The following is a 27,688-nucleotide window of genomic DNA, read 5'->3' as shown; positions in this document are numbered from 1 at the left end:
GTATAGCATAATAGAGTGCATTTACGTGGATAGAGTTGATATCCATTCCAGCACGGGCAGCTCTTGTTCAGGGGGGTATGATTATATGTGTTTTTGTAACCATGCAGTGTAGAAATCTTATTAACTGTTTCCCTCATATGTTCCTTTTGTCTGTGGATGTAAAATTATATGTTTGTGAACTGACACGATGTAGAAATCTTATCATTCCATCTGCTGCAACTGGCATGTATTTCGGCTTCACTGGTAGCCTGGTAACATTCAGCCCCAGGTCTTTCTCTGCCTCTGTGGTGGATAGTGGAGTGTTTCCCATGTGGTATTGGTATGCTGGATATCCCTTCACTAGTAGCCTGGTAACATTGTCCCAGGTCTTTCTCTGCCTCTGTGGTGGATAGTGGAGTGTTTCCCATGTGGTATTGGTATGCTGGATATCCCTTCACTAGTAGCCTGGTAACATTCAGCCCCAGGTCTTTCTCTGCCTCTGTGGTGGATAGTGGAGTGTTTCCCATGTGGTATTGGTATGCTGGATATCCCTTCACTAGTAGCCTGGTAACATACAGCCCCAGGTCTTTCTCTGCCTCTGTGGTGGATAGTTGGATATCCCTTCACTAGTAGCCTGGTAACATTCAGCCCCATGTGGTATTGGTATGCTGGATATCCCTTCACTAGTAGCCTGGTAACATTCAGCCCCAGGTCTTTCTCTGCCTCTGTGGTGGAGAGTGGAGTGTTTCCCATGTGGTATTGGTACGCGCAGGACTTTACATTTTTCTTCACTGGATTGTAGCAGCTTCTTTTTGCTCCATTCCTGTAGCTTGGTGAGGTCTTCTTGTAGGAAATCCACATTCAAGAGGTTAACTGCATACCTCACATCCGTCTTAACCCGGTAGCAGCGGGGATCATGCTTCTTAATGGTCCCTCTAAGCGAGAAAAATTAGTAAAAATCATCACTCACACAAACTATTTCATAATACATATCAAAGCATTTGTGATCAGTTTATGCATCATCTATTTTGGGGATTTTTATCGTGGCACAAATTTGGCCCGTCGCTGCTACCGGGTTAATCAAACCTCACATATCCTTACCTAGAAATAATACTTAGATGATGTGTGCCTCTTACAGCCTCATCAGGAACACACCCTGGCACTACACAAGAGCAGCCTGCATTAACCATATCAATATCGTATCAATAAGTGTCGTCTTCCTCCCCCCTTGCAGATGTTCCAGTGGTTCAATGAGATACTATACTCGTAATGAACACCACTAAGGATATTTTCACTGTTATTGCAGTTTCTCTAAAGATACTATACTCAGTATGTAACTAAGAAAATGTCTATATTTGTATTAAAGTGAAGGTTTTATATGCTGTCTTTAATGATTGCCTCCTAAAAGCTTGTGTGTGATAACTTATTCTGAGCAGAGGTTTTGAAAGTTGGGGTGTGATGTCTTGAAACAGTTGCTTGGGTCTCTCTCTCTCTCTCTCTTTTTTTACTCTTTCGTCCTCCATGTCTCCTTTCTCTTTTTCTTTCCTTCAATCCATTTCTTCTTTTACATTTATCACATTCCCTTCACCCATTCTTGCCCCTCTCTCCTCCTCCTCCTCAGTCTACTGCAAATTACTGAGGCATTTTATTCTATTGTAGCATCATGTATTTATATCCTGGGTTGGAGGTACATAGTTTCACCCCATCATTCAGTGCTAGTTTTTCTTAACAGGTCTTGGACATCCATTGTTAAACGTGCTTCTCTCGTCTCTCGTCTCTCTCGTACATGACTTCAGAAACTTCAAGAGGGACATCAGATACCACTTTGAGAACCTTGAAAACTCCACTCGACGGTTGTGTCATTCCTCTCAACATGTAGAGTTTGCTCCATGTTCATCCTTGTCTTTGCTGTCGACTGAACCACCACTTAGTGTTTCAGAAGACATTTCATTCTATTGTGGCATCATGTATTTATATCCTGGGTTGGAGGTACATGACTTCAGAAACTTCAAGAGGGACATCAGATACCACTTTGAGAACCTCTGATCTGAAAACACGTATATTTTTCTCCATGTTCATCCTTGTGTTTGCTGCTGTTGACTGAACCACCACTTGGGGTTTCAGAAGACAGCCCTGCAGCCTCCAGTGAGTCATTCTAAGGAGAGGGAAAGGACACCAAGAATAAAAGTCCGAGGATGCAATGAATATGTATTTTTCTATTAAAAAATATAAGACCCACTAAGGTTGGTCAGCTCCCTGGCTAGCCCCGGTCATCCTCGCCAAGAAGACCAGAGGCAATAGGAACTGGTGTTTACTCAAGGCCAAGTCTAGGGCAGGTCGTGTGGTGGCAGGAGGGCAGACTCACCGCTGGCTGGCCGGCCGAGAAACCTTGACGTAAGTGTTCGAGAAGCTTTACAATAACTAGATAGCCAACACACTCCCCCATGAACACATAAACTCTTCTAAGTGACTTTTAATGAATCAGAGGCTCAACTACTTTGCTTAGGGGTTACTACTACAATAATTACTAATACTTTTCTAGGGGTTTCAATTTATCTCATGGGGAGGAGGAGATTGATAGCCAACACTCCCCCATGAACACATAAACTCTTCTAAGTGACTTTTAATGAATCAGAGGCTCAACTACTTTGCTTAGGGGTTACTACTACAATAATTACTGATACTTTCCGAGGGGTTTCAATTTATCTCATGGGGAGGAGGAGATTGACGTTACTGTGATATCAAGTTTTACAAGAGCACGCATATACTATACATAGCATTGATGGTCCTATTGCTAATGGTAATGCTGTTGCCTTGAATTAAACAGAATGATTTATATGTTAAGGCCGTAAGTTTCCTTCACTTTGCAACAGTATTGGTAGAACCTTGTATATAGATCTGTTGAGTCAGAACCACTGCGTAATACCCCTACGGTTATAACTGATGAGGCACAAATCCCTTTTATCTTACGTATATGACAAAAATATTTAAGTAAACATATGCCAAGTAGTAGTAACCCCATAGTCAGGCCTGTGTTGGTATTGGTCTGGCAGGCATTTTTCCTTCCCTTCACCGCCCCTTCACCGACAAACTCAAGCGTCAGGGGAAGAGAATGAAGCTGATTTAACCTTCAGTGGTCAGTAGCTTTGCCTGAGGTGCCATCAGTCTGCGAGGTGTTGTTCCCCCGCCCACACGTCCACCCTACGCCCCTGTGCCTTGAGCGTTCAATGGGATAAAACAAAGGCTTGCCTCACACCATCCTAGTCCACCCACACTGAGAGGAGCTGACTTACAGAGTGTACACAAGAAATACACAACAACTTCCATCAGTAACTTTTTAGTCAGATTAACAAAATTTTTATCCTTCTACAAATTATGCAGGTGTTACTAAATCTTAAAATGAGATATATAGAAACTACACAGCAATACATTTTTAGTTGAGACATTAGGTAATTTGCTAGAAGGAGACACTTCTCCAGTTAACCAACTCAATATAATATAGAACTGTCATAGTAATAATAATAATAATAATAATAATAATAATAATAATAATGTGATAATAATATAATAGTAGTGACGGTAATGTTATAACAAGCCCTGATATCTGACTGGTCACTCCCTAATCGTACTAGTAAGGGAGGGTTTGTAGTAACCTGATTATAATTATTCATAAAAATGAGTTTCCTTAACACATAAAGAACAAAGAAACAAGAGACAAGTGAATAAATGAACACACACACACACACACACACACACACACACAAACACACACTCAACCAGATAAACATAGGAAGGTAGAAAGCATTACAGGGAAGGAATGTGATTAAAGACATCTTAACCTGGTAGCAGCGGGGATCATGTTTCTTTATGGTCCCTCCAAGCGGGTTTATAACATGGCACAAATTTGGCCCGTTGCTACTACACGGTAAAGCCACAAATTTGGCCTGTCACTGCTACTGGGTTAAAGACTCCTTACGCTGGGCACAAAGAGGCCACAGCTCCACAAGGGTTACAACCAGCGATGCCAAATTATCGTACTCAGCGCATTGCATTTTCCAAGTTTCTGGTTGATAACTATAGAAAAAAAGAACGAAAACCATCAGTATTTAGCAGTTTCAGTGATGACTTTAATTTTCTATCGTTGTTTGTGTGGTTACGACAGACTTGGCGCCTAAACACAATAAATACAATGTTCAGAGTACGACAATTTGGCAATGCTGGTTACAACAGAGCGCTGCCTCTCACCAGGAAGCTGCCGTGGGCCTGGCAAACTCACGACCTCTCGGTTAAAAGCACCTTGCCCACGGAGCTTCCCGGCCCCTCCATCAAGGCAAAGCAATAGAATCTGATAGACAACCTGAAATAAAAGACTTCTGATAAGGCAGTACAGCAACAGTATATCGACAAGGAAGAAAAAAACGTATTTCTTTACCCGACATATTTAGCAAAAACATGGTATTCCTTTGACGTATTTACCAACACAATGTTATTCCTCTGGCATATTAATTTAGCCAAAAAATTGTATTCATTTGACGTATTTAGCAAAAAAATGGTATTCCTTTGATATATTTGTCAACACAATGTTATTCCTCTGGCATATTAATTTAGCCAAAAAATTGTATTCCTTTGACGTATTTACCAAAACGATGGCATTTCTTTTGCATATTTACCAACACAATTGTATTCTTCTGGCAAACTTAGCAAAAAAATTGTATTCCTTTGACGTATTTAGCTAAAAAATGGTTTTCCTTTTGCATATTAAGCCAAAATAATGTCATTCCTTTACCGTATTTAACCCAAAAATGTCATTCCTTTGTCATATTTAAGCAAAAAATAGTTTTCCTTCAAACATTAATTTCCAGGTAGTGAGGTAGCCAGGCAGCGGTGTAGAGGACAGTGCCAGGAACACAGTAGGAGTAGGCCATAACCCTCCAAACATTACTTTCTAGGCAGTGTTCCTGAGCTAGCCAGGCAGCGGTGTAGAGGACAGTGCCAGGAACACAGTAGGAGTGGGCCATAACCCTCCACACGTTACTTTCTAGGCAGTGTTCCTGAGCTAGCCAGGCAGCAGCAGAACAGAGGACAGTGCCAGGAACACAGTAATCTCAAGTTGCCCCGAGGCACATCTCTCCCACACACTTGTAATGGTAAGTGCAGAACGATTTTATAGAATTCACACTCAGTAATATGTGATAGGACAATAAAATAATAATAGCAATAGTAGTAATACACTCAAAAATAAAATAAATAAAAATACAAAATAATAAAAATAATAATTTACCAAATATGCTTGTGGAAAGGTTGAATTTTGTAACTATTTTGATGTCCAAGGTGAGAGGGCTGACTGGGATATACTCTCAGACACATACAGTTGACAAGGCTTTCATAGGTGTTTCAGGCATTTCCAGGGGTAGTTTGATGACCCTGGTGGTAGTTTAACCCTTCCTCTGTATCATGAACTGAAAGAAACACTCATGAAAACTCTACATTTGACAAGGCTTTCATAGGTGTTTCAGGGATTTCCAGAGGTAGTTTGATGACCCTGGTGGTAGTTTAACCCTTCCTCTGTATCATGAACCAAAAGAAACACTCATGAAAACTCTATATTTGACAAGGCTTTCATAGGTGTTTCAGGCATTTCCAGGGGTAGTTTGATGACCCTGGTGGTAGTTTAACCCTTCCTCTGTATCATGAACCGAAAGAAACACTCATGAAAACTCTACATTTGACAAGGCTTTCATAGGTGTTTCAGACATTTCCAGGGGTAGTTTGATGACCCTGGTGGTAGTTTAACCCTTCCTCTGTATCATGAACCAACAGAAACACTCATGAAAACTCTACATTTGACAAGGCTTTCCTTCCTCTGTCTCATGAACCGAAAGAAACACTCATGAAAACTCTACATTTGACAAGGCTTTCATAGGTGTTTCAGGGATTTCCAGAGGTAGTTTGATGACCCTGGTGGTAGTTTAACCCTTCCTCTGTATCATGAACCGAAAGAAACACTCATGAAAACTCTACATTTGACAAGGCTTTCATAGGTGTTTCAGGCATTTCTAGGGGTAGTTTGATGACCCTGGTGGTAGTTTAGCCCTTCCTCTGTATCATGAACCGACAGAAACACTCACAAAAGCCTGATTAATCTCCTTTTTGACCTCTGAAAATGATTAGCGGGGGAGGTTGAACTGTGAGAATATCAACCATTTTAACATAGGTACTACGTTTTTTGGGATCGTCAACCTTCACAAGCATATGCAGTACGTAATAACAATAATGATTACGACAATATTCCTGAAGCTAATGCATACGCTTTTTTTGGACAGTGCTAGAAGTGCCGAACACGAACACGAAATACGTAATCTCCTTTCGCTTTTGTACAACTCTCGAAGCAATTATTTGAAGTGGGACAGGACAGTCAAACCTCCATTTATGAAACCATCTGCTGAACACAACATCATTATATCGAAGTCTGTTATAGTTGAAGGTATTACGAGGTGCTCCATCATATAGGAACCAGAGACAGCATTTACAGTAGCCATAATATTGTTTAAGGCAAATGATCAAAGGTATTACTAGGAACACGGTGCAGCATTTTATAGGAATTTTGCTGAAGGTATTACTGGGAACAAGGGGCTACATCATATAAGAACCAGAGATCACATTTGCAGTAGCTATAGTATTGTTTTAGGAAGTGAAAATCATTGCTTGGTTTGAAAAAAGTTTGGTATAGCTAAAGATTTCCCATAAACAAGGCAATACATCACATAAGAACCAGAGGCAGTGTTCCCAGTAGCCATAATATCGTATAGGCTAATGAAAACCGCTGCTTAATCAAACACGCAAGGTATCCAACAAATCCTGAAGGGGCAGCAGTAGGTTTAAAATGGCCAACTTCGCCCCGTTTTCGCCCGGCAGAGGTTTCCTAAATGGAGGGTTGACCGCGCAATAATAATTCCCAACACCTTGAAATACCACCTTTTTACCATGAGGCGTTCCGAGGGTGCCTCCAGCTACGTACGTACAGAAGGAACTAAACAGATCGTACAGAAGTATATAAATTAGGAGGAAAAACCTGGAATAATCTGAATGAGGGAGAGAGAGAGGGAGAGAGGGAGCAGAAGGAATGAAGCAGATTGTACAGAAGTATATAAATTAGGAGGAAAAACCTGGAATAATCTGAATGAGGGAGAGAGAGAGGGAGCAGAAGGAACGAAGCAGATTGTACAGAAGTATATAAATTAGGAGGAAAAACCTGGAATAATCTGAATGAGGGAGAGAGAGAGGGAGGTGACAGTGAGATTTAGGAATGGAAACATTTGAAGAAAAGAAGGAACAGGAAGGGAAGGATAGGACAGAAGGGATTGGAGAAAGAGGAGGAGGAGGAGAAAGAGGAAGAAGAGGAAGAAACAGGAAGGGAAGGATAGGACAGAAGGGATTGGAGAAAGAGGAAGAGGAAGGAACAGGAAGGGAAGGATAGGACAGAAGGGATTGGAGAAAGAGGAGGAGGAGAAAGAGGAAGAAGAGGAAGAGGAAGAAACAGGAAGGGAAGGATAGGACAGAAGGGATTGGAGAAAGAGGAGGAGGAAGGAACAGGAAGGGAAGGATAGGACAGAAGGGATTGGAGAAAGAGGAGGAGGAGGAAGAGGAAGGGAAGGATAGGACAGAAGGAATTGGAGAAAGAGGAGGAGGAGGAGAAAGAGGAGGAGGAAGGAACAGGAAGGGAAGGATAGGACAGAAGGGATTGGAGAAAGAGGAAGAGGAAGGAACAGGAAGAGAAGGATAGGACAGAAGGGATTGGAGAAAGAGGAGGAGGAGGAAGGAAGAGGAAGACGTAATGCCCCTCAAAACTAAATTAACCAGAAAAGGAAGGACAATGAGTAGGAAGAGAAGAAGATGGAGGAGGAGGAGGAGGAAGAGAAGGAGGAGGGGAAACTGGTGGTGGTTGTGGTGGTGATCAGAGAGGTCAAACACACACACACACACACACACACAGACACACACACACACACACACACACACACACACCATCACAAGAGGAAGAGGAGGAGGAGGAGGAGGAGGAGGTCAAATCGTACAGTGTGGAGAGGACAAGAATATAATCGTCACACTTATGACCAAACATACACAAAAACTTATTATACCCGTAAAGGAACAACAGTTAAGTCGATTGAGCTTCAAGTCGTGCGCGTTCAATATGACACTGAGATGAGATAATGGGGTGGTGATGATGATGGGAGGTGGTGGTGGTGGTGGTGTTTAGGGTGTATCGAAGGGGGAACTGCCCCACGAAACTGTCCCTCTCTGGCAGCCATTAAGGGTAGGGGATGTATCGTAGGGGTATCTGGCTCATAAAACTGTCCCTCTATGCCAGCCATTGAGGGTAGGGGGTGTATCGTAGGGGTATCTGGCTCATAAAACTGTCCCTCTATGCCAGCCATCAGGGGTAGGGGGTGTATCGTAGGGGTATCTGGCTCATAAAACTGTCCCTCTCTGCCAGCCATTGAGGGTAGGGGATGTATCGTAGGGGTATCTGGCTCATAAAACTGTCCCTCTATGCCAGCCATTGAGGGTAGGGGATGTATCGTAGGGGTATCTGGCTCATAAAACTGTCCCTCTATGCCAGCCATTGAGGGTAGGGGTGTATCGTAGGGTATCTGGCTCATAAAACTGCCCTCTATGCCAGCCATCTTGGGTAGGGGGTGTATCGTAGGGGTATCTGGCTCATAAAACTGTCCCTCTCTGCCAGCCATTGAGGGTAGGGGGTGTATCGTAGGGGTATCTGGCTCATAAAACTGTCCCTCTCTGCCAGCCATTGAGGGTAGGGGGTGTATCGTAGGGGTATCTGGCTCATAAAACTGTCCCTCTATGCCAGCCATCGGGGGTAGGGGGTGTATCGTAGGGGTATCTGGCTCATAAAACTGTCCCTCTATGCCAGCCATTGAGGGTAGGGGGTGTATCGTAGGGGTATCTGGCTCATAAAACTGTCCCTCTATGCCAGCCATCGAGGGTAGGGGGTGTATCGTAGGGGTATCTGGCTCATAAAACTGTCCCTCTCTGCCAGCCATTGAGGGTAGGGGGTGTATCGTAGGGGTATCTGGCTCATAAAACTGCCCCTCTCTGCCAGCCATTGAGGGTAGGGGGTGTATCGTAGGGGTATCTGGCTCATAAAACTGCCCCTCTATGCCAGCCATTGGGGGTAGGGGGTGTATCGTAGGGGTATCTGGCTCATAAAACTGCCCCTGTACAAGCTATCTTTTGTAAGGTTAAGCTGGCAACACAAGTCACAGATATCGACACAAAAGAGCAATGGAATAGAGCTCATAGAAAACCTTGGATCCTGGGGGTGTATTGAGGGGGTAACTGGCCCGTAAACTTGTCCCTTGTACAAGCCATCTTTCATAAGGTTAAGCTGGCAACAGGAGCGGCAGATACCAACACAATGAAGCAATGGTATAGAACTCATAGAATCCATTTGAGAAACCCTGATAAAACCTTGAATTCTGAAAGTCTTGGGCCCGTAAATTTGCCCCTTGTACAAGCCATCTTTCGTAAGGTTAAGCTGGCAACAGGAGCGGCAGATACCAACACAATGAAGCAATGGTATAGAACTCATAGAATCCATCTGAGAATCCCTGATAAAACCTTGAATTCTGAAAGTCTCGGGCAATTCAGATTCCTGCCAATATAGGTCATGGCTGTCCCTCTCTTTTAGTCCAGAGATTCAAGGTATTGGTGTAATTTTCAAGTGCTTGCTGGTCCTTACGTACAAAATCAAATGCCCAGAACTTTAACCGTCATATATCCAAGTTCCCCTTCTCATCGCTGCCAAAATAAGTTTACGACTGACCGAGAGTTTGCCAAAAAGAGCGCGATAACGAAACTTCCGAACAAGAGAACTCTGCTCTTGTAAAATCGTACTTGAGAATCGTCTATGTCCCTGCCCCTTGCATCGCTGACTAAAGACTAACGCCTGATCACACACACACTCTTGCCTGCCACACAGAACCACAACAACTGATGATGCAGCGCTTACATCTCAGCATATATATTAACACTATTCCTACTACTACTACAACTACAGTCTTTCTAGGAGCTTAAAATTATTCCTCCATCACTTCCTAGTCTTGTCGGAGGTTCGGGCAGTGCACACATGAGATCTATTTACCTGACCTGAGCACATACAGCAATGAGAGCTCTGCCTTCTCTAACACTAAGCTGATTCCTATTAATGTAATCGGTGGGTTCCGAGCGTTAGGCCAGCCGTATGTGGCCTGTCTGGAAGATTAGCCATTATCTCGACCATGAACAGCTTGGTGAATATATTTGTACTCTCACGTTAGGTCAGGTTAGGTAAGGAGGGTCATCTCACACCTCTATAAAGGGCTACCACCTACATGCTGAGATGGCTTGGTTCATTGTGAGCGTAATTACCGTTAGTGACCATACATGAGATAGTTTGGACATTGTAATGAGGTACTCCTGAGGTAGACATATCATACTTGAGGTGAGGTTCTATATGCATTATAAAACCTGGGCTTTCAGGACCCAAATGAGCCATGAAAACAAATCACAAGGCTTACATGAGTGCCAGTTTAGTGTACAAAAACAAACACATTATCTATCTTCCTTTGTTGAGTTAGGAGGAGGAAACAGAGGAGAGGAAAGGCTGTGAATAAGTGTAAAGCATTTCAGGACCCAAATGACCCCTGGAAACAAATCACAAGGCTTACATGAGTGCCAGTTTAGTGTACAAAAACAAACACATTATCTTCCATTGTTGAGTTAGGAGGAGGAAACAGAGGAGAGGAAAGGCTGTGAATAAGTGTAAAGCATTTCAGGACCCAAATGAGCCCTGGAAGCAAATCACAAGGCTTACATGAGCGCCAGTTTAGTGTACAAAAACACACACATTATCTATCTTCCTTTGTTGAGTTAAGAGGAGGAAACAGAGGAGAGGAAAGGCTGTGAATAAGTGTAATGCATTTCAGGACCCAAATGAGCCCTGGAAACAAATCACAAGGCTTATATGAGTGTCAGTTTAGTGTACAAAAACAAACACATTATCTATCTTCCTTTGCTGAGTTAGGAGGAGGAAACAGAGGAGAGGAAAGGCTGTGAATAAGCCTGGAAACAAATCACATGAGTGTCAGTTTAGTGTACAAAAACAAACACATTATCTATCTTCCTTTGCTGAGTTAGGAGGAGGAAACAGAGGAGAGGAAAGGCTGTGAATAAGTGTAATGCATTTCAGGGCCCAAATGAGCCCTGGAAACAAATCACAAGGCTTACATGAGTGTCAGTTTAGTGTACAAAAACAAACACATTATCTATCTTCCTTTGCTGAGTTAGGAGGAGGAAACAGAGGAGAGGAAAGGCTGTGAATAAGTGTAAAGCATTTCAGGACCCAAATGACCCCTGGAAACAAATCACAAGGCTTACATGAGTGCCAGTTTAGTGTACAAAAACACACATTATCTATCTTCCTTTGCTGAGTTAGGAGGAGGAAACAGAGAGGAAAGGCTGTGAATAAGAACAAATCACTTACATGAGTGCCAGTTTAGTGTACAAAAACAAACACATTATCTATCTTCCTTTGCTGAGTTAGGAGGAGGAAACAGAGGAGAGGAAAGGCTGTGAATAAGTGTAATGCATTTCAGGACCCAAATGAGCCCTGGAAACAAATCACAAGGCTTACATGAGTGCCAGTTTAGTGTACAAAAACACACATTATCTATCTTCCTTTGCTGAGTTAGGAGGAGGAAACAGAGGAGAGGAAAGGCTGTGAATAAGTGTAATGCATTTCAGGACCCAAATGAGCCCTGGAAACAAATCACAAGGCTTACATGAGTGTCAGTTTAGTGTACAAAAACAAACACATTATCTATCTTCCTTTGTTGAGTTAGGAGGAGGAAACAGAGGAGAGGAAAGGCTGTGAATAAGTGCAAAGCATTTCAGGACCCAAATGAGCCATGAAAACAAATCACAAGGCTTACATGAGTGCCAGTTTAGTATACAAAAACAAACACATTATCTATCTTCCTTTGTTAAGAGGAGGAAACAGAGGAGAGGAAAGGCTGTGAATAAGTGTAAAGCATTTCAGGACCCAAATGAGCCCTGGAAGCAAATCACAAGGCTTATATGAGCGCCAGTTTAGTGTACAAAAACAAACACATAATCTATCTTCCTTTGCTGAGTTAGGAGGAGGAAACAGAGGAGAGGAAAGGCTGTGAATAAGTGTAAAGCATCGTCACACCTCCACACGACTGAGGACTCTTGATACAACCTACCCTAGACAAGTCCTGAGGAATACTCCCTAGGGCTTAGAGGCAGACATGGAATGAATTAGCCTGTAACTGCTATGCGACCCTGCACTCAGATAACTAACAAATAAAGACAAGATGCAATAACAAAGACTCCTGCTGAGAACTTCATGAGTCAGCTGAACACTTTGAACTGTTGTGAGGTAGTGAGTGAGTGAGTCTATAACCCGGTGACTCGGTGACCATTAAAGAAGCACACTGTCAAATCAGATCCATCTTGCATTCATTCACTGACATAAACTAATAATTGTTAAAGTATTACGAGCAGTCTTCTAAGTTAACACCTACGGGCAGGCAGCGAGTACGGAACATTGAGGTAGTTGATCTGTGGGGGACCAGTGACGATTGTGTGACGCCTCTACGTTCCAGCGACACACTTCTGGCAAACTCTTCGACGAAATGAATGACAGTGACCCCTCGTGACTAACAGAGGGGATGAAATATACTTCTTCATCAAAGCAAAAATATCTAAAAAAATCCCTTCGGCAGAACTTGCATCGATATTAAATCAAATCACGTTTTCGTTTTAGAACCCAAATGGAGAGCCTCAAATTTCTGGGGCTTATGACTTGTCCATCGCAAGGGGACAGACCAGGGCCGGAAAGCAATGGTCAGGGTGTGAGGGGTCAGGGCGCGACACTCTGGGGGTGATCACACTTGCTAACGTACGCCTCGCCTTGCCAGAGCTCATTTTCTGCAAAATTTTCCATGCGGACATAGTGAGATCCGGCAGGGAGTATTTCTGGGTGGTGACGTCACTCATACATAAGCTATACCAGCCCGACTCCTGTGGTCTTCATGATGGCAGAATATTTGTAGAGCTGTGTGACTCATAATCATATACAGTAACTTGAATTATAACTTAACCTGGTAGCAGCGGGGATCATGTTCCTTAATGGTCCCTCTAAGCGAGAAAAATGAGTAAAAATCACCCCTCACACAAATCATTTCATAATATAAATCAAAGCATTTATGATCAGATTATGTATCATCTTTTTTGGGGGGTTATATCGTGGCACAAATCTGGCCTGTCGCTGCTACCGGGTTAATGGGCTGTGTTGCCATGGCTGCACGCCCTAATCAGTTAATCTATTCCATCTAGCAGCATGCATCCCACTGCTGCCGTTAAGCTAGTCAGGCCATGGTGTGCTGACAGCCTCCCTTGAAAACACTACCAGGATCAAGATGGTGCCACTATAAACACTTGCCTGCGCCATGATGGGCTGGGGCCGACTACCATCCAGGCCTCTCAAGCAAGCCTACTGGTGCTATAGGCGTAGACGTAAAAAAAATAAAAAAATAAAAAATAAAAAAATAAAAGGATCACCCCCTCATGTGTCCGCCCTTCATGGGAACACCACCACCACCACAGTGCTCCAGTGTCGGGGAGGGAGGGGGAGGGGGTCAGGAATTGTCGCGGTGGGGCTGTGGTGGGTCATGATGAGTCAGTCCGTGGGTGAGTGAGTGTGGGTGATGTGCACACAACAACTACAATTCTACATATAACCTGAGACCAGTGTTTGGCGGCAGCGGCAGCAAGACTGTGGGCCCGGCTGTCACTGGTTGGCCCGTGTGACACTCCACCAACAACCAGCGGGCCATTTACTCCACCCTGTTAGGTAGAGAGTGGTACGGCCCCCACCCAGGCCACGGCAGTCAACCCGAGGCCAGTCAATCCCTGCTGCCGCTTCCACCAAACGAATAACTCTTATAAAAAAAGGAGATGAACTGTGGGAGAGCCACTCGCTCCCACACGTCCCCCTGTGGCACTGTTTGTGGCGCCTCCAGGCATAGGGGAAGGAATGCGGGGCGGAAGGAGGAGGAGGAAGCTGCTACAGGGCTGTGGCGACTATACAATGGGACTTAACAGGAAGCCCCGCGCCCCCTTCGCCTCCCCTTGGCCGCCCCTCACTGCAGCCCGGCCCAGCGAGGCAAGACAAGACTCACCCAACGGCAACAGCTTTGTGCCTTGGCAGTGGTGATAGCAATTTTCTGGCATCATTACTTATGTTGCAAAAAGAGTACTGGCTTGCATTCTTTTCCTCCTGCCAAAGCCTGAAGGAATAATGGTTTGGTTGCTGAGGCTCGGGTCATCTTTGGCGATCACTGTGCCGGGCTGCAGGCTCGGGGCGGCAGCTACTGGGAGGGTGGCGAGTGCTATACAGGAGGCAACACAAGACACCTCCTCCTCCTCCTCCACTTCCCAGCTTCCCCTTCACTAGGCAGTCAACATTGTACTAGTCAAAATTCCTGAGATACTTAAGGGGTAACCATGCTTGTGGTGTAGTTTGTACATTGGTAAAACTTAATGGATAAATACATCCTGAGCTAGAGGTACACTGGATCGTCAAGACACACACATGCGCGGTGCCTGAAGAGACCTGAGATGTGTGGCTTCTGAGGCGGCGGCAGCAGCAACAACAACAACACAATGACTGGGCTGAGCAAATATGGTTATCAAGTCATATATATAATAGTGGTATTTGTATATAGTATTTGTATAGAGCGGTATTTATAGAAAGCATATACTAAGAGGCTTGGGCTTGTACACTGTTCATCCTGAGGTAGATGCAGCATGGGCAAGGCTTTCGGGCTGACCTGGCATGTGCTCTCTCTCTCTCTCTCTCTCTCTCACACACACACACACACACACACACACACACCAGCTCTGCCCTGCCTTGCCCATGACTTGATTATTAATGTTACTTGTGATAATGAAAAAAAAAGTCACGATAACATTAATGGTAATGACGAAGGCTTATGGGACAGCCTGACGCTTCCTGTCCACTCCAGCGCAGGGACACTTAGCAGTAGTATTGGTAACAGTATCAAGGACATGGGCTCAACTCCTCACTCCGGCACAGTGGCTGTGTTTGTGCCCAGAGAGGCTTTCCCCCAAAACACTGACTACAGACAATTCTTGAAAGGTGTCCTCCAGCCTGTGAGCTTCTCCATAACAATTATACACAATGGTCCATATTTTGAATCGTTTTGGGATCCCACTACGACTGTTTCCAAGGCCACAGAGAAGACTAACTTGGTTGGATGACTGGGGAAGGCATTTTCTTGGCCTGGAAGATAAGGATGGAGAGCCACTGAATCTGAGCACTGTTGAAGCCACTGCACTGGACTGAGGAATTGAGGCAAAGTGTGGCTCTGGGCGGCACCCTGAGTGAGCCCCGAAGCAGCAGCAGCAGCAGCAGCCAACAACACATGGTCAGCAGGCACCTCACGCACCCCCTCATGCCACAGAGAGCAGTAACAGTAACAGCAGACCAGCAGTAGGATCACTAGTGCCTCCTGCCTGTCTGCTTGCTTGCTCCCGTTCACTCTATGCCTACCTAACCGCCCTCTCTCACACACACACACACACACACACACACACACACATGCATACCTTGAATGAAGTAAATCCGCCAACTTTTTAAACTAAGAAATCTTTTTCGTTCGTTTCTGATCAGCGAGGGATTGGAGAGTGAGGTTTATGCCGTCCCTTCACAAGCGTTGTCTCCCTGTGCTGTCCCATCACTCCCTTCTGTGCTTACCCTCAGCGATCTCCAAGTTCCCCTATCCAAGCTCTTTCCCTAACCTTTCTTTCTGCCCCTTCAAAGGTACCCTGATCTAAGTGTTGACTCCCTGTGCTGTCCCATTCCTCGACCTTCCCTAGGCTCTCTCACTCCCTTCTGTGCTGTCCCATTCCTCAAGTTCTCCCATACAAGCTCCTTCCCTAACCTTTCTTTCTGCCTAGTATAACCCCTAATATGTTCCTCGCTGACCTATATACCCTGATCTTTCATTCACTCTAATCTGTTTTTCAATGACCTATTTCTCCTCATCCTTCTATAAGCTGGTTGACCTCACTTTCCACCTTCAGTGTTCTCCCAAGCAAGGTCTCTCCCTCCTCTTCCCCTCTGGCCAGTGTACAAGCTAGTGTGTTCCCTGCTGAGCCTCTGTCTACCTTCATGCTTTTCTGTGCTATTTCATCCCAGTTTGTCTCTGCCGTCCACTCACTCTCTAGTTTCAGTGTCGTCTCTCTCGGTCCAGTCTACTGTCTACCCTCATACATTTTTTTTTTTTTAACATTTCCTTAAGTATTTTTCCTATTCCTATTTTGCCTTCTCTCTCTCTCTCTCTCTCTCTCTCTCTCTCTCTCTCTCTCACGCCACCGGTTCCACAGGACTCTATGAGCCTCGCCTTTCCTCAACTAACTTTTACCAAAATCGAATAATTTGTTTTCTTATCCTAAAGACAATCAATTAATTGCTCAAGAGAAAAACTAAATAAAAACTGCTTTCTTTTTAACGTAACAATATAAATCTGCTTATATTCTCCTTAAAACGATGATAATAATAATAATAATAATAATAATGATAATAATAATAATAATTACAATAGTACGCTTTAACAATTCTATGGAAATGTTTACTTTTTGCTTCCCTAATTCTCTCATCCTCTGATCTACGAACCCAAGATAATATTTCCCGTTTTTCCAACGCCAACGCTGAACTATGGAGCAGCATGTCGGCGTGCGTCACAATCAATGCTCATGTTCCTTTTGGCCCCTGTGGATCAGTACAGGTCAACAGAGGTCAAAGAAGTAGGGTACAGGGCATGCCAGGGCAGTCCTGACAAGGCTGTACCCTTGTGATGGGCATTGTTTGGGACCCTCGCTGAAACACGCTCCAGCCCTGGTTGGCGAGCCGCCCCACACTGTCCACACCATGGGGCACGGGTCAGCCACTACCTTAACTAAAACGGTTTTAAAATATCCTCAGAACTAAAAAATGTTCAGTGAAATAAAATATGAAAAAGAATAAATTGAATAACAGAAACTAACACCATCTTCCCTCAACTCAAAAAATCGTCCACCACAGGAGTGATGAAGATAGCCTACGCCGCACACACACACACACACACACACACACGTACACACACACACCGCACAAACTCCCTATACCTTTCCTTGGGGGGGGGGTGCATCAGCAAGCGCTCGGACCACTCACCAACAGACACGCGTACTTGAGCTACGAACAACAACAATCCAACCTTAGACAAGCTAGTGCGTGGCCGGGAGTTATAGCGTCCCGGGGGCCTGGACCTGGGGGGGTGGGGGCTGCGAGAGGGCCGAGAGAGGGGTGGGGACTGGCTGCTGTGGCTGAGGGGGTGGGAGCGGCTGCTGTGGCTGCTGTGACCCCTGTACCTGGCTGACTGGGATGTGGTCGGAGGGCAGCGTGTGGATGTGGTCTTGGCAATCCGCCTCGGCCACAAGCACAGGTCGTGGGGTGAAGGTGTCGCCGTACATGTTCTCTCGCTTGTGCATGCGGCGGACGTGTGAGCGGAGGTTGTCCCGGCGGGCGGCTCGGTAGGGGCAGAAGGGGCAGAGGTGCGGTTTCTCACCCGTGTGCATCCGGCGGTGTTGGATCAGCTGTGGCGGGTGAAGGAAGATCATGTTTTATTTATCTATTTATACAGCCAAGGATGTAGCAGCTTAAGGGCATATAAACAAATATATCAATCTTCTTTATTGTAAAAAAAAAAAAAAATAAATAAATAAATAAATAAATAAATAAAAAAATAAAAAAAATCTATACCTCAGTCAGTGCTCCAATATAAGAGAAGAGAATGAGAGGTCAAAAGAAAGGTCAATTTCAACAACAACAAAAAAAAAGGTCAATGTTCTCAGCTCCTCACTACTTCCAAAGGCTGAAAACAAGATTAATCAGGTTATAATAAGTCTTTTTTCACATTCACGTTGCAGATGAAGGCTAAAACTACCCCTGGAAATGCCCCTCACAACAACTACTACAAAAGACTTGTCAAATGTGCAAACTCGGTCAAAATCCTTATCAAATATTTCGACTCCCAAGCACACATATTTGACAAGCCTTTCATAGGAGTTCAGGGCATTTCCATGGGTACGACTCCCAAGCACACATATTTGACAAGCCTTTCGTAGGAGTCCGGGGCATTTCCATGGGTACGACTCCCAAGCACACATATTTGACAAGCCTTTCGTAGGAGTCCGGGGCATTTCCATGGGTACGACTCCCAAGCACACATATTTGACAAGCCTTTCATAGGAGTTCAGGGCATTTCCATGGGTACGACTCCCAAGCACACATATTTGACAAGCCTTTCGTAGGAGTTCAGGGCATTTCCATGGGTACGACTCCCAAGCACACATATTTGACAAGCCTTTCGTAGGAGTTCGGGGCATTTCCATGGGTACTCATATGACTCTGGTCTGTACCATGAACCTAAAGAAACACTCATTAGAACCCAACTGATCCTCTTTTTAACCTTTGGAAATACTTAACCCTCAGCTCCCTACCCCTTCACACCCTCCTTCTTTCCCCGTCCAACTCACCTTCTTGAGCTGCACCGTCTGGAACTTGCAGATGTCACAGCGATAGTACTTGCCACAGCGATGCTTCTTCATATGCTTTTTCATCTCTGCTTCACTGGGTCGGTCCTTGCCTGAGGGGGGCCAAAGAATGGAATGGATGCAGTGATTGAGATGGGGAAGGATGGGAAGGGACAAGGGAAGGATAGGTTGGCAGGGAGAGTTGGGGGAAGGAAGGGAAGGATGGGAAGGGACAGAAGGGAAGGATAGGTTGGCAGGGAGAGTTGGGGGAAGGAAGGGAAGGATGGGAAGGGACAGAAGGGAAGGATAGGTTGGCAGGGAGAGTTGGGGGAAGGAAGGAAAGGATGTGTTAGCAGGGAGAATTAGGGGAAGGATGGGAAGGGGCAGAAGGGAAGGATAGGTTGGCAGGGAGAATTGGGGGAAGGATGGGAAGGGACAGAAGGGAAGGATAGGTTAGCAGGGAGAGTTCGGGGATGGAAGGAAGGAAGGGAGGGAGGGGGGAAAGAAAGGAACCAGAAATTTTTATATAGCTACTAGACTGCCCTTCCTTATACAAACATTGATTTAGTACAGTTAAAATCAATCTCTCTCTCTTCTTTCTTTTCTCTTTTACTTATTCCATTCCTCATTTCTTGTTCATCTTCCTATCTCCATTTTTTATCCTCTATATTTCTCTTCATCTTCCTATCTCCATTTTTTATCCTCTCTGTCTCTCTTCATCTTCCTATCTCCATTTTTTATCCTCTCTATTTCTCTTGCTTCACATTTAAATTCCCTTCCAATATTCTCTCTCTCTCTCTCTCTCTCTCTCTCTCTCTCTAGACTTCCCTTTCCTTTAACTAATTTCTTATCTTCCTCTCCCCTCTTCTCAATCTCCCGGCCCCCTTTTCATCCCTCACTCTCAGCTTCCCTTTCTAATCTCCCTCAGTCTCGCCCTCACTCACCACAGATGCAGCAGGATATCTTGGACACCGGCCCGTAGCCACCTTCATGTGCCTTGAGGTGGCGCCGGAAAGCCTTCTCCACGGTGCATGCGTACTCACACAGTGGACACGTGAGCTCCTCCTTGTTGTACCTGTTAGAGACGAGCCTTGACTTAGGTACACTTACACATCATCAGAAATATTATTGTTATTGTTATTATTATTAGTAAGAACTGACATTATTAGTTCAGTGTAGGATAATGGCATTTTTCACATCCTACACTTCTTTGTCTGGTGTTAGTGTGCTCCATTCTTCCTCTGGTAAAGGTTCTAATGCCACCTGGTTCTCTGTCTGGTGTTAGTGTACTCCATCCTGCTCCAGTGAAGGTTCTAATCTCATCTCTCCATCTGGTTCTCTGTGTGGTGTTAGTGTACTCCATCCTGCTCCAGTGAAGGTTCTAATCTCATCTCTCCACCTGGTTCTGTCTGGTGTTTGTGTACTCCATCCTGCTCCAGTGAAGGTTCTAATCTCATCTCTCCACCTGGTTCTCTGTCTGGTGTTAGTGTACTCCATCCTGCTCCAGTAAAGGTTCTAATCTCATCTCTCCACCTGGTTCTCTGTCTGGTGTTAGTGTACTCCATCCTGCTCCAGTGAAGGTTCTAATCTCATCCCTCCACCTGGTTCTGTCTGGTGTTTGTGTAATCCATCCTGCTCCAGTGAAGGTTCTAATCTCATCTCTCCACCTGGTTCTGTCTGGTGTTTGTGTAATCCATCCTGCTCCAGTGAAGGTTCTAATCTCATCTCTCCACCTGGTTCTGTCTGGTGTTTGTGTACTCCATCCTGCTCCAGTGAAGGTTCTAATCTCATCTCTCCACCTGGTTCTGTCTGGTGTTTGTGTAATCCATCCTGCTCCAGTAAAGGTTCTAATCTCATCTCTCCACCTGGTTCTGTCTGGTGTTTGTGTACTCCATCCTGCTCCAGTGAAAGTTCTAATCTCATCTCTCCATCTGGTTCTGTCTAGTGTTTGTGTGATCCATCTTGCTCCAGTAAAGGTTCTAATCTCATCTCTCCACCTGGTTCTGTCTGGTGTTTGTGTAATCCATCCTGCTCCAGTGAAGGTTCTAATTTCATCTCTCCATCTGGTTCTCTGTCTAGTGTTAGTGTACTCCATCCTGCTCCAGTAAAGGTTCTAATCTCATCTCTCCACCTGGTTCTCTGTCTGGTGTTAGTGTACTCCATCCTGCTCCAGTAAAGGTTCTAATCTCATCTCTCCACCTGGTTCTCTGTCTGGTGTTAGTGTAATCCATCCTGCTCCAGTAAAGGTTCTAATCTCATCTCTCCACCTGGTTCTCTGTCTGGTGTTAGTGTACTCCATCCTGCTCCAGTAAAGGTTTTAATCTCATCTCTCCACCTGGTTCTCTGTCTGGTGTTAGTGTACTCCATCCTGCTCCAGTAAAGGTTTTAATCTCATCTCTCCACCTGGTTCTCTGTCTAGTGTTAGCGTACTCCTGTTCTGGTAAAGGTTCTAATGCCACCTCTCCTCCACACACACACACACACACACACACACACACACACACACACACACACACACCTATGCCTCTGCAGCGGATTCTTGTTCTGCCGTTTCTTGCCGGTAGGGGTCCAGCCCTCCGCGATGTGGCTGGCGATGTGGAAGTCGTACGTGTCTCGCTTGGTCGTTGTGAAGTGGCAGAGAGGCGTGGTGCACAGGTATTGCTTAGGGATGGTCTCCGCTGGCTCAGGCTCATCCGAGAGGTGCTCTGTGGTGAGGTGCTTGCGAAGGCTGCCCCTCGTACGACACACCATGCGACACTCCCCGCACTCGAACCCTTCCCCGCCAGTACTGCTGTGAAAGGGAAGGGAAAGGATGGGTCAGTGTGAAGCCCTAGGAACCTTATCATTCTGTTATTGTTATAGTGATTATTTGTGGTACTTTGAGTCACTTGAAGGGAGAGGAAGGGAGAGAGAGAGAATGGAGAGAGAGTAGGAAAGGAGAGGAAGTAGAGGGATAGGAGAGAAAAAGGAAGAGAGAGAGAGAATGGAGGAAGCGAAGGAAAGGAGAGGAAGTAAAGGAGTAAGCAAGAAAAAGGAAGAGAGAGAGAGAATGGAGGAAGAGAAGGAAAGGAGAGGAAGTAGAGGAATAGGAGAGAAAAAGGAAGAGAGAGAGAGAATGGAGGAAGAGAAGGAAAGGAGAGGAAGTAGAGGAGTAGGCAAGAAAAAGGAAGAGAGAGAGAGAATGGAGGAAGAGAAGGAAAGGAGAGGAAGTAGAGGAATAGGAGAGAAAAAGGAAGAGAAGGAAAGGAGAAGAAGAAACAAAACAAGAGAAAGGAGGAGGAAGAAGAGAGAGAGAGAGCAGGAAAGGAGAAGACAGCGGGTCAAGGTGTAATGAACATCCTAGAGGTCACAAGAGCTTCCAAGGTGACCTGAAGTGACCTACCCGGTATCGATGACCAGGTTATCATCGTCGGAGTCGTTGCTCGCCTGGTCAGTGGCGTCCTGCTTGCCGGGGCTCAGGTCATCCTCAGTCAGTGGTCCGGGACTCGAGGAAGATTTTTTGCGGGTCATCTGAAAGGATTAGTAACTCAACTGTCATTAGTAGTCTTTGAAACCTTTCCCAGACAACTTGAACCCTTGTATTTGACACTCTGATTCTCTTTCATATATACTTTGAACCTATTCTTTGCTTCTGACCTTCCTTTTTTAAACCTCAAGACATTTTTTAGGTGATTTATTTTCTTTCTCTCTCTCTCTCTCTCTCTCTCTCTCTCCATACCTTTAGCCGTGTCTTGAGTGCGTGTTGCGAGGCAGGGAGGTACAACATGTGGTGCGTCCCCGTCACTGTCTGCCGCACATCCTCCTGAGGTAGCTGTGACTGTGGCTGAGGAGGCGGCTGTGGTGGCTGCTGTGGATGCGAGGGCTGCGGCGACTCGTAATAACCCGTAAGACCGCCGCCCACAAAATTCGAGCTGAGGGCGTTGGCGTGTGACGAAGGTGGTGAGAGCGAGAGGTGCTGCTGTGGTGGTGGTTGCTGCTGTTGGTGGTGAGTGTGGTGGTGTTGGTGATGGTGGTGTGGATGCTGCTGCTGCTGTTGCTGTTGCTGGGACGAGCGAGACGGGAGAGGTGCCAGTTCCAGCAGGTACGGAGAATTGGTGTGTGGTGTCTGTGGCGTGTGTGGAGGTGCATAGAGGTACTGCGACGAAGGGGACGGGGCCTGACCACCACCACCGCTGCCCCCACCACCACCCCCATTCCCCTCTAGGCTCGACATGCCCCCGGGGGAAGGCGTGGGCGGTGGGCCGTGATGTGGGGTGTACGATAGTCCCCCAGGGGTGCCACGACCGACGACAACATTCTGTGGGGTGAAGACGAGGGGCAGAGCGGGTGTGGGGGTGTGCGGGGGCTCCAGGTGCGTCTCCAAGGGTTCCAGGAACTCGTCTTGCGGCTCTGCCTTGAGGGCGGGGGTGAGGTAGGGCGTCTGTTCCCCGTGGGGCGGCTCAGACTTGACTTGGGGCAGGAAGGCTTGGTGGGGTGAAGGCTGGAGGGCTGTCGGGGAGAGGTATGGGACGAACCCGCTGCTCTCCCCCGCCCCGCCTATGCCCCCGCCGCCCCCTGCCGCGTATGTGCTGCCCTGGGAGCGCCCCGGGGAGAGAGTGGTCTGGGGGTAGGGAGATAACACATAGATTTAACTTATAAAACCCAGGATGATAAAATATGAGTCATTTGTTCACAGCACATTGAGGTGATTGCATGAAATAACTCCGACATGTTTGATTAACGTGAAAACTCATATATTACCTGATCAGGCTGGAAGAAGGTCTGCTGGGGAGGCTGTGACCTGGGGATGTGCTGGAGGGGGATGTGCATGGGGAGTGGAATGTGTGGGGAGGAGGAGTGCTGCTGTTGTTGTTGTTGTTGTTGTTGTTGTTGTTGTTGCTGTTGCTGTTGTGACTGGTGGTGGTGGTGGTGGTGGTGATGATGGAGGTGGTGGTGGTGGGGATGCGACAACAGGAGAGGTGTTGGTATGGGGTTCTGGTGTCCGGGGAGCTCCACCACCGTCCCTACCACACCACCACCACCACCTCCTCCACCACCACGATCCACCTGAGAGGATATGAGGCTGGCAAAGGAAGGGGGAGGCGAGGAGGAGGTAACAGAGTAGGATGTGATGGAGGAGGCTATGGAGGAGGAAGGTGCAAGCTGACGGAGGGAGGGGGAGGTAGTGGTGGTGGAGAAGGTGGTGGAGAAGGCCGCGGAGAGAGCCTCGTCATCGCTGTCCGTGCCGCCCACCAACTCCATCATGACACCAACGCTTGGGTCTCCTTGAAGCATTGACGCCTCCACCAGACTGAGCTCGTCACCACCCTGGAACACACACACACATGTACAGACACACACACACACAGATAGATAGACAGATAGCTTCACTGACCACAGAATCACATATCATCTATTACATATCAAAATTACAAAAAAATGTATCTCAGGAAACACACACACACACACACTCATTATGTTCTCTTTTTGCTTTTTCAGTTTGTTTTTTTTTTCTCTCTCTCTCTCTCTCCAGCTACATACATATCTCATTTCCATAACATTCTTTCAATTTTTATCACACTCAAGAATAATGACAGTAATGATTAAACCCATAGTGTTGCCAATAGTAGTTATAATGACAGCAATACTATACTCACAATGAGGCTAATAATCTGGGACTCTCCCCCCAGCACACCCCCGTCGGACAGCGCCTCCATGATGAAGCCTGCAGGAACAAGGGCTGTGTCAGGGAGGGTCAGAGGCAGCGGCTGGTGCCCAGTAAAAGTACAGCACAAGACACACTCCTTAGGCTCACAACAAGGCAGGTTAGTATCCCAGCCACACTTTTATTGATGTCTCAGGAAGAATACCACAAAATACTGAATAATAGCAGCATGCCCTTCATAACAATCATTATTTTTAATAATTGACTTCAGCAATAATAATCATGAAAAAAGCTACAAGGAAGAAAACAAATAGATAAATTGATTTATGAATAATATAATAAATGTATGGAACTCCTGGAAGCACTTATCCTTAGAAAAAAATACATAGTGCTACTTGCAAATGACTATATATATAGAAGGGTGAGTGGATGGGCCAGCAGCAGGTTTGCAGCCCCCACAGCATCACCCCAGCCCCACAAATGCACACCCACACACAGGTGTGCTGGGTGATAGGCCTAACCCGCCCTCAAGCCCCAAAATCCACATGCGCCCACACCCAAAAAAACTCCATGACAGCTGGGCCTCACCTGGCCGCGGCCGCTGCTGCTAATATCGAAAGAAAAAAGTAAATCCCACATAATTTTGCCTCCCAGGCCTTCACCGCCTCCGGGACTAGGCCTACGCCCCCTTTGGTAGCCCCCAAAAAACAGCTTCGCCCCAAAAATATGGATTCGTGGTTCAAGGTCAGCCACAAGCAAATCTTGAGGCGGCGGCGAGGCCTATCTAGACCTGGGCCAGGGCTGCAAGCACTCACTTTAGTCTGTGGAGTAGGCCTGGGCAGCCCGCGTGTGGCAAGGGCCATAGCCAGGCCCCAGCAAGCGGCGGGGAGGCGCTGCGGCGTGCTTGCAATGGCCCACAAAAAGCAAGAAGCGGCGCTGGTAGGCCTACCAGCCTAGCAACAGCACTATCATGGCGGACCTGACCCTCCCTCCCTCATAGGCCTAGGTTGGCTGCCTGCACGCCCACGCACGCCTCGCCACAGCCCGCCCACAACACTTGTACCAGCATAATACATCGTCCCTGCAATAAAGGGCCGTGTACAAGGCGATCCACGCCCTAAATGAGTCCCAGTAGGCCATATTAACCTCCCGCTGGCGAGAAAACTCCCTGCTCTTAGGCCTATGCCACGGCGGCGCCCTGGCCTACAGGAGGCGCTGTCACGCTCACATACCTTCTTCAGAGTATCCCGTGCACAGCACACGCCGGGGGAAGGCTGCAAACCAGAGATTTAGTCATGAATAACGCAAAAAATGAAGACTAGCCCCCGTGTGTAAGCCTAACCAGACGACCCACAATGCACTGCTCGCCGCGCCCTTTTCGAAGAGGCGGCCTGCATATTTCACGGCCCCCGAACCACCCCACGCACCATCACCAAACCTACAAAGAACATATATAGACCATGAAAACTACATTAGGGCGGTCTAAACCATCATGGGGGAAAGATAGTGGTAGAAAAAGAGATGCAAGTCGGAGGCGTAGGCCTGGGTGGGGTGACAGGGTACACGGCTGGCAGGTTTTACTAGCCAGCGTCTCTTCCCACAAACTTTGGTCCATCACGCACCCGGTAGGCCTGAGCGAGTCCGTCAGAGAGAGAGAGAGAGAGACTGGGGGGTGGGGAGGGATCGAGGCAGGGGATCATGAGAGAGAGAGAGAGAGAGAGAGAGAGAGAGAGAGAGAGAGAGAGAGAGAGAGAGAGAGATTTACATAGATTTACATAGAAAATCAGACCACACAGACCCCATGGTCCAGACTTGATGGTCTGTCCTTAAACCTAAGTGATTTTACATTAATCAGAAGACTCCAAAACGTTGCATTTCTACTCTAGTTGATATTAAGTTGAAGGAAGTGACGGTCGAGCTTATTTTTGAAGGAGTCAATCGTGTTACACTGGACCACTGACGGTGGAAGCTTATTCCATTCTCGCACTCAGAGAGAGAGAGAGAGAGAGAGAGAGAGAGAGAGAGAGAGAGAGAGAGAGAGAGAGAGAGAGAGATAGATAGATAGATAGATAGAGAGAGAGAGAGAGAGAGAGAGAGAGAGAGAGAGAGAGAGAGAGAGAGAGAGAGAGTCATTGGGGAGGTGAAGGGGAGGCACTGGCACCATATGAGAGAGAGAGAGAGAGAGAGAGAGAGAGAGAGAGAGAGAGAGAGAGAGAGAGAGAGAGAGAGAGAGAGAGTCATTAGGGAGGTGAAGGGGAGGCACTGGCACTATATATGAGAGAGAGAGAGAGAGAGAGAGAGAGAGAGAGAGAGAGAGAGAGAGAGAGAGAGAGAGAGAGAGAGATTGGGGAGGTGAAGGGGAGGCACTGGCACCATATATGAGAGAGAGAGAGAGAGAGAGAGAGAGAGAGAGAGAGAGAGAGAGAGAGAGAGAGAGAGAGAGAGAGAGAGAGAGAGATTTACATAGATTTACATAGAAAATCAGACCACACAGACCCCATGGTCCAGACTTGGTGGTCTGTCCTTAAACCTAAGTGATTTTACATTAATCAGAAGACTCCAAAACGTTGCATTTCTACTCTAGTTGATATTAAGTTGAAGGAAGTGACGGTCGAGCTTATTTTTGAAGGAGTCAATCGTGTTACACTGGACCACTGATGGTGGAAGCTTATTCCATTCTCGCACTACAACGTTGGTGAAGAAAAATTTGGTGCAGTCTGAATTTACTTGTCTACATCTGAGTTTTACGCCATTGTTCCTCGTGCGCAAAGTGTCATCGATTATAAACAATGTTGATCTGTCTACATTCGTGAAACCATTAAGTATTTTAAAACATTCGATCAGTTTTCCTCGGAGGCGACGTTTCTCAAGAGAGAACATGTTAAGGGTAGAAAGCCTTTCTTCGTAGGATTTGTTGCGCAAGGAAGGGATAATTTTCGTTGCCCGACGCTGAACACCTTCTAATTTAGCAATATCCTTTGCATGGTGGGGAGACCAAAACTGTACCGCATATTCCAAGTGGGGTCTGACTAAACTGTTGTAGAGCGGGAGTATTACATCTTTATTCTTAAATAAAAAGTTTCTTTTAATGAAGCCCAACATTCTGTTCGCTTTATTTGCTGCATCGATGCATTGCTGTGAGAATTTGAGGTTTGACGCGATTTTGACCCCCAAGTCCTTGACGCATTGAACGCTTTTGAGTTTAACGCCGCGCATTTCGTAATCAAACTTCTTATTCCTCGTTCCAACTTGAAGGACCTGGCACTTGTCTACGTTAAAGGGCATCTCCCATCTATCCGACCAAGCTGAAATTTTGTGCAAATCCTCTTGGAGGCTTTGCCTGTCTTCGTCAGTGAGAACCGAGTTACCAATCTTTGTGAG

General features: G+C 46.2%; 1 protein-coding gene and 2 long non-coding RNA genes across 11 annotated transcripts; 2 read left to right on the top strand and 1 right to left on the bottom strand.

Moving 5' to 3' along the window:
- The first annotated feature begins 126 nt into the window (after positions 1 to 126).
- On the top strand, positions 127 to 7,213 carry LOC127004863 (uncharacterized). Of its 7 annotated transcripts, none has more exons than XR_007758074.1 (4): positions 127 to 268; positions 366 to 633; positions 691 to 5,743; positions 5,924 to 7,213. It is a non-coding gene; the product is annotated as an uncharacterized LOC127004863 (long non-coding RNA). The 7 variants fall into 7 exon arrangements; XR_007758075.1 differs by lacking the exon at positions 127 to 268 and having other exon boundaries at positions 486 to 633; positions 691 to 4,849; positions 4,943 to 5,743; XR_007758073.1 differs by lacking the exon at positions 127 to 268 and having other exon boundaries at positions 486 to 633; positions 691 to 5,368; positions 5,487 to 5,743.
- Positions 7,214 to 11,525: 4,312 nt separating this feature from the next.
- Positions 11,526 to 12,210, top strand: LOC127004862 (uncharacterized). Its single transcript, XR_007758069.1, has 2 exons — positions 11,526 to 11,877; positions 12,178 to 12,210. It is a non-coding gene; the product is annotated as an uncharacterized LOC127004862 (long non-coding RNA).
- Positions 11,733 to 25,870, bottom strand: LOC127004861 (zinc finger and BTB domain-containing protein 7B-like). Of its 3 annotated transcripts, none has more exons than XM_050873041.1 (9): positions 25,540 to 25,870; positions 24,300 to 24,367; positions 23,404 to 23,970; positions 22,382 to 23,263; positions 22,046 to 22,173; positions 21,182 to 21,451; positions 19,608 to 19,738; positions 18,667 to 18,776; positions 11,733 to 17,724 (listed from the first exon to the last, which is right to left on the bottom strand). In XM_050873041.1, the coding sequence occupies exons 2-9, from the start codon at positions 24,357 to 24,359 to the stop codon at positions 17,374 to 17,376; spliced, it is 2,499 nt and encodes an 832-aa protein (XP_050728998.1). In that variant the 5' UTR covers positions 24,360 to 24,367; positions 25,540 to 25,870; the 3' UTR covers positions 11,733 to 17,373. The 3 variants fall into 3 exon arrangements, with proteins under 3 accessions (XP_050728998.1, XP_050728996.1, XP_050728997.1); XM_050873039.1 differs by having other exon boundaries at positions 21,182 to 21,454; positions 25,540 to 25,863; XM_050873040.1 differs by lacking the exon at positions 25,540 to 25,870 and adding an exon at positions 25,123 to 25,490 and having other exon boundaries at positions 21,182 to 21,454.
- Between the last annotated feature and the right edge of the window lie 1,818 nt (positions 25,871 to 27,688).

This window comes from Eriocheir sinensis, chromosome 29, assembly GCF_024679095.1.
Source record: "Eriocheir sinensis breed Jianghai 21 chromosome 29, ASM2467909v1, whole genome shotgun sequence".
Lineage (NCBI taxonomy): Eukaryota > Metazoa > Arthropoda > Malacostraca > Decapoda > Varunidae > Eriocheir > Eriocheir sinensis.
This window is presented reverse-complemented; position numbering and strand designations above follow the sequence as displayed.

Coding starts and splice junctions, on each gene's coding strand:
- LOC127004861 (XM_050873039.1), bottom strand. CDS start 24,359: ATGGAGGCGCTGTCCGACGGGGGTGTGCTGGGGGGAGAGTCCCAGATT. Junction 22,174..22,381: donor CACTCAAGACACGGCTAAAG/GTATGGAGAGAG, acceptor TAATCCTTTCAG/ATGACCCGCAAAAAATCTTC. Junction 18,777..19,607: donor GATATCCTGCTGCATCTGTG/GTGAGTGAGGGC, acceptor GGCCCCCCTCAG/GCAAGGACCGACCCAGTGAA.